This window comes from Meles meles, chromosome 3, assembly GCF_922984935.1.
Source record: "Meles meles chromosome 3, mMelMel3.1 paternal haplotype, whole genome shotgun sequence".
NCBI classification, from domain to species: Eukaryota; Metazoa; Chordata; class Mammalia; order Carnivora; family Mustelidae; genus Meles; species Meles meles.
This window is the reverse complement of record NC_060068.1, coordinates 82,109,279-82,122,696: the sequence shown is the minus strand read 5'-3', so window position 1 is coordinate 82,122,696 and position 13,418 is coordinate 82,109,279. Positions and strand designations below refer to the sequence as shown.

At 37.6% G+C, this 13,418-nt stretch overlaps 1 protein-coding gene and 1 pseudogene across 1 annotated transcript in view; both read right to left on the bottom strand.

The window, feature by feature from the left end:
* The window catches only part of ANKRD31 (ankyrin repeat domain 31), a 148,259-nt gene that overhangs the window by 82,511 nt on the left and 52,330 nt on the right, over positions 1 to 13,418 (bottom strand). The window contains 1 exon segment of the mRNA XM_045998906.1: positions 7,760 to 7,902. Coding sequence (XP_045854862.1) covers positions 7,760 to 7,902 — 143 coding nt within the window.
* Positions 2,970 to 3,263, bottom strand: LOC123938001 (annotated as a pseudogene).

Genomic DNA, 13,418 nt, shown 5'->3' with positions numbered 1-13,418 from the left:
AAAACCCAGAGAACGGGAGAAGATATTTGCAAATGTCTTATCAGATAAAGGGCTAGTATCCAAGACCTATAAAGCACTTATCAAATTCAATACCCAAAGAACAAATAATCCAATCAACAAATGGGCAGAAGACATGAACAGACATTTCTCCCAAGAAGACTTACAAATGGCCAACAGACACATGAAAAAATGCTCAACATCACTTGGCATCAGATAAATAAAAATCAAAACCACAATGAGGGGTGCCTGGGTGGCTCAGTTGGTTGGGCAGCTGCCTTCAGCTCGGGTCATGATCCCAAGACCCTGGGATCGAGCCCCATGTCAGGCTCCCTGCTCAGTGGAGAACCTGCTTCTCCCTCTCCCCCTGCCTGCTGTTCTGCCTACTTGTACTCTCTCCATCAAATAAATAAATAAAATCTTAAAAAAAAAAAAACCATGATGAGATACCACCTCATACCCGTCAAGAAATGGCAGACGTTGGTGAGGATGGGGGGAAAGGGGAACCCTCTTACACTGTTGGTGGGAATGCAAGCTTATACAGCCACTCTAGAAAACAATATGGAGGTTCCCCCAAAAAGTTGAAAATAGAGCTACCTATGACCCAGCAACTGCACTGCTAGGTATTTACCCCAAAGATATAAATGTAGCAATCCAAAGGGGCATCTGCACCCCAATGTTTATAGCAGCAATGTCCACAATAGCCAAACTAGGGAAAGAGCCCAAATTTCCATCAACAGATAAATGGATCAAGAAGAAGACAGGCACACAGATGTGTGTGCACACACACACTAGAATATTACTCAGCTATCAAAAAGAATGAAATCTTGCCATTTGCAACAATGCACACATGGAACTAGAGGGTATTAGGCTAAATGAAATAAGTCAATCAGGGAGACAATTATCACATGATGTTACTCATATGTGAAATATAAGAAACAAAACAGATGAACATAGAGTAAGGGAGGGAAGGTAAAATAAGATGAAAACATAGAGGGAGACAAACCATAAGAGACTCTTAGAACTCTAGGAAACAAACAGAGTTTCTGGTGGGGAGGTGGGTTGGGGGACGGGGTAACTGCTGACCAGCCTTGAGGAGGGCATGTGATGTAGTGAACACTGGGTGTTATGTACACCTGCTGAATCACTGAAACTAATAATACTATATGTGAATTATATGTTAATTGAATTTAAATTAAAAAATTAATAAACAAAATTTAAAATAACGAGAAGTTTTTTTTTTTCCCTCATTGGTTTTTTTTTTTCCATTTTATTTATTTTTTCAGCATAACAGTATTCATTGTTTTTGCACAACACCCAGTGCTCCATGCAAAACGTGCCCTCCCCATTACCCACCACCTGTTCCCCCAACCTCCCACCCCTGACCCTTCAAAACCCTCAGGTTGTTTTTCAGAGTCCATAGTCTCTTATGGTTCACCTCCCCTTCCAAATTTTTTTTTTTTTAATAAACATATAATGTATTTTTATCCCCAGGGGTACAGGTCTGTGAATCGCCAGGTTTACACACTTCACAGCACTCACGATAGCACATACCCTCCCCAATGTCCATAGCCCCCTCCCCCTCTCCCAATCCCACCTCCCCCCAGCAACCCCCAGTTTGTTTTGTGAGATTAAGAGTCATTTATGGTTTGTCTCCCTCCCAATCCCATCTTGTTTCATTTATTCTTCTCCTATCCCCCTAACCCCCCATGTTGCTACTCCATGTCCTCATATCAGGGAGATCATATGATAGTTGTCTTTCTCTGATTGACTTATTTCACTAAGCATGATACGCTCTAGTTCCATCCACGTCGTCGCAAATGGCAAGATTTCATTTCTTTTGATGGCTGCATAGTATTCCATTGTGTATATATAGAGGATGTGGAGAAAGGGGAACCCTCCTCCACTGTTGGTGGGAATGCAAGCTGGTGCAACCACTCTGGAAAACAGCATGGAGGTTCCTCATAATGTTGAAAATAGAACTACCCTATGACCCAGCAATTGCACTACTGGGTATTTACCCTAAAGATACAAACATAGTGATCCGAAGGGGCACGTGTACCCAAATGTTTATAGCAGCAATGTCTACAATAGCCAAACTATGGAAAGAACCTAGATGTCCATCAACAGATGAATGGATAAAGAAGATGTGGTATATATAAAATAACGAGAAGTTTTGTAAGGGAGTTGTCAAAAGGGCTATATTGTTTATCTCTGGAGGTTTTGTGTCAAGTAATAACCCATATAGCATGAAAGTGACTCAGGATCAAGGATCATGAGAAAGAGGACTGGGGGAAGGGAAAAGGCAGGGGCTAGAGCCCTACTTTCCTGAAAATCTGAGTTGTTGATTCCAAGGGAGTAGACAGATTATTTTAGCAGTCTCTGATTTAGGCAATGGATAATCTGCTTCACCAAATATCCACACTTCCCATTTCCCTCTGCAGTCTTAATTTTATGAATTCTGAAGCCTACTGACATATCCTCTAACTTGAAACATTCTCCTCTCACCAAAAGGCAGTAAATAAATGACTTTTTTTTAGTATTTCCCCACCTATTTTTTTAAATATTTATTTGAGAGTGAGAGAGCACAACTAGGAGGGGCTGAGAGAGAAGGAGAAAGAAGCTTAAGCAGACTCTGCACGGAAACAGGGCTTGATCCCATGACCTTGAGATCATGACCTGAGCCAAAACCAAAAGTTGATGCTCAACCAACTGTGCCACCCAGGCACCCCTCCCCTCTATTTTAACCTATATTTAGGTTCTATATGAGCTCTCTGTTACTACCTAACAATTTACCCCCAAACATAGTGGCTCAAATAAATAATATTTATAATCTCACAGTTTCTGTGTGTCAGGAATTTGGGAGCAGCCCAGGTAGGTGGTTTTATATTGGGTTCTATCTCTATCTTCTTTTTTCTTTTCTCTCTCTTTTTTTTTGCCAGAACACCTAGATGAGATTACTATCATTCAAATATTTCACAGAAACAGGAATGTAGCAACTGAGTACAGGTAGGATAAGAAAGTAAAAAAGTCTGCAAGTATGTTTATGTTGGTCTATTTACATCTGGAACAGGCTCTCCTCCATATGAGGCACAGCAGCTGCACTTGTCTGATGCCTCCTTGCAGATGCAGCCCTGGGCACACTTGGCACCACCCAGGGGGCAGCAGGAGCAGCAGCTCTTCTTGCAGAAGGTGCATTTGCACTCTTTGTGTTGTCAGGAGACAGAGCAGATGCAGGAGCCCCTGGTGAAGCTGTTGGGGTCCATTTTGGGGCTGAGGTGAGGTTGGAGGTCCAAAGCAGGCAAGGCACAGAGATACTGGTGCAGGTTGGAAGTATGGTCAGTTTCTTATGAGGAGGTACTCAAGAGGATGGCTGGAGATACAATTGTGTAAAAGCTTGACTGGGGCTGGAGGTTCTGTTTCCTAAGATGACTCGGTCACACAGGTATGGATGTACGATGGAGACCTCAGTTCATTGCCATGTAGACCTCTCCATAGAACTCCTTAAATGTCCTTAAATGTCCTGATAATATGACATCTGGCTTTTCTCATATAATGAACCAAAAGAGAGAGACGTGAAAGAACATGGAAGAAGCTACAGTACTTTCAACCTAGCATCATAAGTCATATACTGTCACTTCCGACATATCCTAGTTGTTAGAAGCAAGTCACTGACACTCCAGCCCATAATCTTGGGGAAGAGAACCTTTTGAAAAGAGTAGTATTAAAAAATTTGTGGACATATAAAGCTACCACAGGTGCTTACCTAGAAGAAGCAGAGCAATTTCACTAAGTGGCTGGCATCACAATTTCTACTTCTTTGACTCATCAAGCAGTAGCCTCCTTAAGGAAATATACCTCTACTTCAAGTTTGCTTATGGATTTTCACCTTTAATCATATTATTGAATCAAATGCTTTCTTCCTAGGATGCTGGGTGGCTCAGTTGGTTAAGCATCTCCCTTTGGCTCAGGTCACAATCCCAGGGTCCTGGGATCAAGTCCTGCATCATGCTCCTTGCTCAGTGGGGAGTCTGCTTCTGTCTTTCCCTCTGCCACTTCCCCTGCTTGTGCTCTCTCTCTGAAAATAAATAAAATCATAAAAAAAACCAACAAATTCTTTCTTCCCTCTAAAATCAGCTGACTTATTTGTGTAAGAAAGAAGTAGGAGAATAAATTTTTTTGAAGTTCTATTTAAATTCCAGTTAGTTAACACACAGATAATGTTAGTTTCAGATGTAATATATGGAATTCTGCACTTCCATACATTACCCCGTGCTCATTACAACAAGTGCACTCCTTAATCCCTGTTACCTATTTAACCCATCACCCCACCCATGTCCCCTCTGGTAACCATCAGTTTGTTCTCTATAATGAAGAGTCTGTTTCTTGGTTTTCCCCCCCTCTCCCTTTTTTTCCCCCATTGCTCATCTGTTTTGTTTGTTAAATTCCACACATGAGTGAAATCATATCATATTTGTTGTTCTCAGACTCACTGTGCTTAGCATAATACTCAGAGAATAAAATTCTTTCAAGTACCTGAAAGACAATATCTTGACTACACATCACTAATGAAATATGCATAAAACAGAAAGAACTATAAAAAAAACTTCATCAGTAGTTTTACTGTTAATGATAATAGGGTTAATGTTGATAATAATATTGCTAAGTAGTAATGAGTATATTATACAATAAAGAAATAAGTAAATTAATGTAATAAAAACAAATGTTGAGCCTAAGAGACAAAGTGATACAAGTATAAAATCAAAGTTCAATATAAATCCATAATATTAAGTTGAAAAGAGATACCAGTATGAACTCATAATTTTTCCTTATGTATCCTCTAACTTGAAAAATATGTATTTTACTAAAAATGCCTAAGAGCAATGATATCTGAAGTATTTTTTAAAAGATTTTATTTATTTATTTGACAGAGAGAGACACAGCAAGAGAGGGAACACAGCAGGGGGTAGTGGGAGAGAAGCAGGCTTCCCAGTGAGCAGGGAGCCTGATGCAGGGCTCGATGCGGGGCTCAATCCCAGGACCCTGGGATCATGACCCGAGCCCAAGGCAGATGCTTAATGACTGAGCTACCCAGGTGTCCCAAAGCAATGATATCTAATACCAATAAGCTTATCTAACATCCAGACTTGTGGTCTCTAAATAGATTATGCATTTACAGAAAATGTAAGAAGAAACAAGCTATACAACACCACAAAAACAAAATTAGCCAAATCTAGAATTTAGGAAATTCTATAAGACAAAGACCCAGATGCTAGAAGACATAAAAAAACACAAAATAGAGGAAGGACTGTTAGAGGTTAAAACACATTTAAGAGCCACAACAAAATCTGTAATGAATGGACCTTCATCAATCCTGATTCAAACAAAAACTTGCTATAAAAACACATTTTTTAAATAACTTGGGAAATGTGAATATGGACAGGGTATTAAATGATATTAAGAAACTGTTAATATTTATTAAGTGAGATGATACTTTGGGAATAAAAAGCCCTTATCTGTAAGAGATGAAGGCTCAAGTATTTATGAGTAAAATGGTATGATGTCCGGGATTTCTTTAAAATTCCCAACAACAACAAAACACAGTTGTGTTTGAGCCTGTTGGGAGTTGGCTCTTTATATCATCAAACTTCGTAATAGGGTTCACACTAGATACACATGGAATGTGTACATGAGGGATATATGAACATGTATGTGAGGGATATTTTTTCAATATATGTGAGCCCTGGTAACACTGTTAACCACCTTTCAATTCAACATCTCCTATACTCATATACCACAGGACATTTCATCAAATAACAGCTTTGTTAAAATCATGATAGTTTACATCAACTTGTCATGCCATTTCCTTCATCTATGAACAAAGTAAACCTAACACAAGAGAAGTCAAGGTTAGTCTGACATGACTTGTTCTTAGTAATGCTTACAGATTCTCAAGTATCACTACATTCTTCTTTTTTTTCCATTTTTTATTACGTTATGTTAGTCACCATACAGTACATCACTAGCGTTTGATGTAGTGTTCCATAATTCATTGTTTGTGTATAACACCCGAGTGCTCCATGCAATCCTTGCCCTCCTTAATACTCATCACCAGGCTCACCCATTCCCCCCTCTAAAACCCTCAATTTGTTTTCTGGAGTCCACAGTCTCTCATGGTTCTTCTCCCTCTCTGATTCCCCCCGCCTTTCATTTCTCCCTTCCTTCTCCTAATGTCCTCCATGCTATTTCTCCTATTCCACAAGTAAGTGAAACCATATGAAAATTGACTTTCTCTGTTTGATATTTCATTTAGCATAATCTCTTCCAGTCCCATCTATGTTGATGTAAAAGTTGGGTATTCATCCTTTCTGATGGCTGAGTAATATTCCATTGTGTATATGATCACATCTTCTTTATCCATTTGTCTGTTGAAGGACATCTTGGCTCTTTCCATGGTTTGGGTATTGTGGAAATTGCTGTTATGAACATTGGGATGGATGTGACCCTTCTTTTCACTACATTTGTATCTTTGGGGTAAATATCCAGTACTGCATAGGGTAGTTCTATTTTTAATTTTTGAGGAACCTCCACACTGTTCCAAAGTGGCTGCACCAACTTACATTCCCACAAACAGTGTAAGAGGGTTCCCCTTTCTCCACAACTTCCCCAACATTTGTTGTTTCTTGCCTTGTCGATTTTTGCCATTCTAACTGGTGTAAGGTTTCTCTAATGGAGGCCAGCTTTGAAGATGGGGTAAAGGACAGAGAAGGCTCACACTATCACTTGTCTAAGCCTGCATTCTTCTGGCCATTAAATTAGGTCCCAAGCAGAATTCTCTCCCCCCAGCCCTCTCTACAATGTGCAGGGGTGAACACCTACAAGCAAGAGATATATTATCAAAAAAAGCAAAACAGCCTAAACTTTCCTGAAGTACTATTTCACAATAGGAAGGGATATGCTCCATCTGTCTATGCCTGTGGCTCCCTGCAGCCATCTCCAGCTCTACCTGTCAGGCATTTCTTCTGGAAGTATATAGAACATAACTTGCTGAGCCCAGCTAATTAGCTCCCTTTCCTACTCCAGGAGTCTGAACCCAGAGGAAACTTACAATACCCAAAATAAATAACAGGATATTTTTAGCAAGTGCCTCAGTCCTGTAGTGTAGTGCCTAGACCAGAAAAATGTCTAGGAGGCTCAGAGCCTGTATGTGTATTTGCTGGGATCAATCATCTGAAATAAACTGTATGTGCTAGGATCAATCATCTTAACTGCAGCTACTATTAACCAATTTATATGGAATTACAGTATTTTCATATTTTAACCACTGGTACATCTATGCTAGTATATACTGGCAGATCATTAAACCCAAGAGATACAGGTTTTATGCGGTCTCTGAAAGTGACAATTAGTGCCCATAAAGCTGGATGCCTCCTGTCAGGACTGGACATCACTGTATAACAATCAACAAGTAGGAAACTTCATGATAAAACCTTTAAAGCACCTTATCGAAGAGTCTTAAAGAGGTTTAATATTAAAAAGGTTATGTATAACCAAAACATGATCTGTGCTTATTAAAAGTAACATGTAAAATGGCATCTACCATATTAGGAACAACAAATCATCACACAGTACTATTTTATTACATATTCCGAGTATCCACTAGCAGAATGAACTAAAACTGAATTCCTAAAACTGAGGTTCCAGAGATTCTTAATACTTGCAGAATATAGTATTTGCTTTGCAAACAAAAGCATCACAGTACCTTATAATGTCCATTTATGACAGCATCATGTAGGGGAGTGATCTGGTACATTCCTTTGATATTTACATCTGCTCCACCTTTTAATAGTTCACTTACTGTCTGATAAAATCCTCCCACACTAGCTTCATGAAGTGCTGTCCAACCTATTACACAAAAAGGAAATGGAATTTGTTTATGTTTGCTATCTTAATGTTTAGTGCTTGCCCTTTAAATAAAAACTCTATGTTGTTTCTTTAAAAATATTTTGGTCATATGAGACAAGATAACCTTACCATGAAAATAACTTGTATTATCAGATAAATTCAATAAATCTGAGGAACAAATCAAATTCATAGCCCCAAATTAATTGTGAAGAAATACATAAATAAGTAAATTGTAAAACTCAATTGTGAAAAACTCAATTGTGAAAAAATATAAAAAGAAGTAAAAATTTTTTTTAAAGAAGTAAAATATTTGAAACTATTCCTGCCCTCCTCAAATAAAGAGGCTGTAAAGGAGTCATTATTAGCTCACAGAGAATGCTAGCTGCAGGCTACCTTTCTGCAGAAAAGGGGGGGGGCTATTTATAGCTCACGGTACTTCCATTAAAGTAACCTAGCTGGTAGGAATACACAGAAGTCATTTCAAAAACATACATTTCTTTTCTCATTTGTTTTTTCTTTTTTAAGATTTTATTTATTTATTTGACAGAAAGGGAGACAACAGGGGAGGGAACACAAGCAGGGGGAGTGGGAGAGGGAGTGGGAGAGGGAGAGGGAGAGGCAGGCTTCCTACTGAGCAGGGAGCCCAATATGGGGCTTGAGCACAGGACCCCAGGATTATGACCTGAGCCAAAGGCAGCCACTTAACCAAATGAGCCACCCAGGCATCCCTCTTTTCTCATTTGTAAAAAGCTATATATAGTAATTCTTTTTTTTTTTTAAAGACTTTATTTATTTGAGAGAGAGACAGAGTGTAGGGAGACGCAGAGTGAGAAGAGAGGGACAAGCAGACACCACACTGAGCACAGCCAGATGTGGGGCTTGATCTCAGGACCCTGAAATCATGACCTGAGCTGAAACCAAGAATTGGATGCTTAACCATCTGAGCCACCCAGGCATCCCTATTTACAGCAATTCTAATACCAACTGTTTTAAGAAAACCAATCACACAGAAAAGTATCCTTTATCCTTGTTAGCAAGAGACAAAGGTATAAGTTATATTTATTAAATTCCAAAAAATCACAGGATTGATGAAAGAAAATCTAAATGTTGCATGTTAAAAGTATATTTCACTAACTCTTTCCAGAACCTTCTCCATAAACCGGAGTTCTTTAACTCAGTACTAACATTTTGGGGTGGATAATTCTTTGTGGTTCTGAGCATTTTATTAGATGCCAATAACACCCCATCCCCATTCCAGTTGTAATAACTAAAAATGATTCCAGTAACTGCCAAATGTCCCCTGAAAGGCAGTATCACTCCAGTTAAGACCCACTGTCATTAAATGTTATGGAAGCAGTTTCTCCTATATTATTCATTAGAAAGCTTTGAGGAAGAAATGAAGAGTATCAAAGATGGTAAATATATAGTTAATACAAGTTTTTTTCCCTCTAAATTTCCTTAAAATGCATGTGACTATTTAAATTGAATATTATACACTATATTTTGGTGTTATTAATGTATACAGATGTGTTATATAACTATATATACACACACACAAAAGGGAGATGTGTTCAATGTTTTTACATTTTATAGAAATATTAATATACTAACTCTAAAAAGACTGAAATATCAAAGACATATATTGCAATCACCAGAGTAACTACTTCAAAATAATGCAAAGGGGGGGGGAATGTGCACAAGAAACAATTAGTAAAATTGTAGTCCTTAATCCAATCTTTTATGTGAAATGAAAATTGATTAACCACCCCAATTAAAAGGCAGAGATTGTCAGAATGGATAAAGAAGCTGTCTTTAAGAAATATGCTGTCTATAAGAAATAAATTTTATTTATTAAAGATTTTATTTATTTATTTGATCAAGAGTAAGAGAGAGAAAGCACGAGAGAGGGAAGGGTCAGAGGGAGAAGCAGACTCCCCGCTGAGCAGGGAGCCTGATGCGGGACTCCATCCCTGGACTCTGGGATCATGACTTGAACCAAAGGCCTAAGCCACTGAGCCACCCAGGCACCCAAGAAACAAATTTTAAATAAAAAGACATAGATGGGACACCTGGGTGGCTCAGTGGCTTAGGACTCTGCCTTCGGCTCATATCATGATCTCAGGGTCCTGGGGTCAAGCCCCATCAGGCTCTCTGCTCAGCGGGACACCTGCTTCCCCCCTTCTCTCTCTGCCTGCCTCTCTACCTACTTGTGATCTCTGTCAGGTAAATATATAAATAAATATCTTTTCTAAAAAAAGACATAGGTTGAAAATAAAAAGATGGAAAAAGACATAGCAAACAGATGAGAAACACAAGAAGGCTAGGATGCCTATATTGATATCATATATAGTAGCTTCAAGGCAAAGTATATTACCAGAGATAAGGAGAGGTATTTTATAATAATTAAAAGGTCAACTATCCAAAGACATGACAGTTACAACTGTGTAGGTACCTAGTAACAAAATTTCAAAATACAAGCAAAAATTGACAGAATTAAAGGGAGAAACCAACAATCCACAATAATAGTTGTTAATATTTATATACTCTTCTCATAAAATGATAGCTCAACTAGACAAAAAAATCCATAAATACAAACATGATCTGAATATTACCAACCATCTTCATCTAAATGACATTTATAGAACATTACATACAACTGAAGAATAAACATTCAAGTATACATGGGATACTAGGCAACAGGCCTTTCTCCATAAACGTAAAAGGATCAAATTCACAAAAAGTATGTTCCTTTAACCAAAGGAATGAAGTTAGAAATCAATACCAGAAACATACCCAGACAATCCTCAAATATTTAAAAATTTAACAACTTCTAATATAATCTTGGGGTCAAATAATCATACAAAAATTAAAAGTATTTCAAATGAAATAATGAAAATACAACATATTAAAATCTGTTGGATGTAGCAAAAGCAGTATTTAGAGGGAAATTTAAAGCTTTAAATGACTATAGCAGGGAAAAATGTACAAAAATCTGTGGCCTCATTTTTAACCTTAAGAAGCTAGATAAAGAAAAAAATTAACCCAAAATAAGCAGAGGTCAAAAGAAGCAGAAATTAATAGCATTTAATACAGATAAGGGAGAAAAATTTAAAGCCAGATGTTAGTTCTTTGAAAAAAAAAAAAAGCAATAAAATTGATAATCTTCTAGCTTAAACTAGTTTAGGAAGGAAAGAAAAAAAAAGAAAGGAAAGAAGGAAGAGAGGAAATGAACAATATCAGGAAAGATAAATATCCCTAAAGATCTACAGATATTAAAACAATAATAGAGAAATATTATAAATAACTTTATGACAATAAATAAACTTTATGACAATAAATATTATAAATTCTTTATGACAATAAATAAAACAAACAAATTCACAAATAAATTTATGACAAAAAGATAAAAAGGACAAATTCCTTAAGAAAGTACAGCTTAACTAACTGAGCCACTCAGGTGACCCTAAAAAAGTACAGCTTACCAAAAATGACACAAGATGAAACAAAAAAAATCACAGAGAAAGAATTACAGGCTCTCATAGTTTCACTCTAAGTTCTGACAAACATTTAAGAAAAAACTTCCAATTTTAAGCAAACTCTTCCAGAAACTAGAAGAGAATACTTTTTGATATATTTTTTTTAATTTATTTTTTCAGCGTAACAGTATTCATTGTTTTTGCACAACACCCAGTGCTCCATGCAAAACGTGCCCTCCCTATTCCCCACCACCTGTTCCCCCAAACTCCCACCCCTGACCCTTCAAAACCCTCAGGCTGTTTTTCAGAGTCCATAGTTAGAAGAGAATACTTCTTAACTCATTTTATGAATTCTACATAATGTTGATACCAATACCAAAATCATTACAACAAAATTATGAACCAGTATTACCTACGAATATAGGTTACAAAAGTATCCTTAACAAAATATTAGCAAATCATGATCCCGAACCAGACAAAAGCACTACAACAACAAAAAAATTACAGACTAGTATAACTCATGATCATACATGCAAAAATCCTTAACAAAATAGTAGCATGATGTATCTAACAATATATAAGAGGATGATTTATTATGACCCAGGATCCATTCCTGATAAAAAATACTCAAGAAATTAGGAATGGATTCCTCAATATGATAAAGAGCAGCTATAAAACCTACAGCTAACCTCATGATTAATGGTGAAATACTGAAGAGGCAAAACTACCAGAAATAATGAAAAATATCAAAGAAATATCAGAATAGTGGCTTCCAGAGAGTGGGGATGGGGAATGACTGGGAAGAGGCCTGAGGGAAATTTGTGGAATGTTGGCAATATTCTATCTTGATAGAGGTTTGGGTTACACACGTGAATATATTTGTCAAAATTCATCAAACAGCACATTTAAGATCTGTATTTTACAGTATTAAAATTTTACTTTTCAAAAAGAAAAAAAAAACTATAGGACTCTAGCTAGTTAAGAGATATGTTGAGGTGTTCTGTGGTAAAATGCACTAACTTTCTTTGAAATGCATCATCATAAAGATGGACTGATGGACAGAGAGAGATTTAAAGATGGGTAAGAATGAAATAAGAAATATTTATTAGTCTCTGTCCCCTGATTCCTGGCACAGAGCTCCTAAACTCTAACAAACAGGGGTGCTAGGACAGTCTTCTGTTCTAGTATTTGGACTCTCACCCAAGTTCCTCATATAGAACCCCCAAGACCTTTGCAATTTCATAAGTGATAAAAGTATATGACACAGAGGTCTTAAATTCCTTGCTATTCCCTGGGTTACAGAAGTATCTTTTGTCTTAACGAGGCAACTTTTGCAGGGCTCCTGGATGGGGGCTGGTCATAAGAAAGACCAAGTCATGATCAGAAACTTGTAAGTTTCAGCTCCACATCCCCTTCTCCCCTGTCCTGCCTTCATGATGAAGCCTCCATAAAAATCCCCAAACTCTGGGGTTCAGAGAACTTTTCCAGGTTGGTCAACACATCTACATGCTGGGAAAGTAACATATTCCAATTCCCAAGGGATAGAAGCTCCTGTGCTCAGGACCCTCCCAGGCCTGATTCTGTATCTTCATCTGGGCATTCATCTGTATCCTTTGTCATATCCTTTATTATATAATAAACTTATATGGCAAATGTGTTTCCCTAAGTTCTGTTAACTATTTTAGGAAAAGATCGAATTTGAGGAAAGGATAATGGGAACCTCCAGTTTGTAGCCAAATTGAACAAAAATTGTGGGTAACCCAGGGACCTACTACTTGTGACTGGCATTTGAAGTGGGGGGTGGCTGAATGATCCCTTAACCTGTGCATTCTGTACTAATTTGAGTTAGTGTTAGAAATGAACTAAATTGCAGGACACCCAGGTGGTGTTGGAGAATTGCTTGTTGTGTCAAAAATCCCATACATCTGGTATCAGAAGTGTTATGAATGTAAGTAGAGGAGAAATGCATGAGTATTTTTCCTTGATACTAAGTACGCAATAAAAATAAGTACATAGAATCTAGGTACAAGGTTTCTGGAA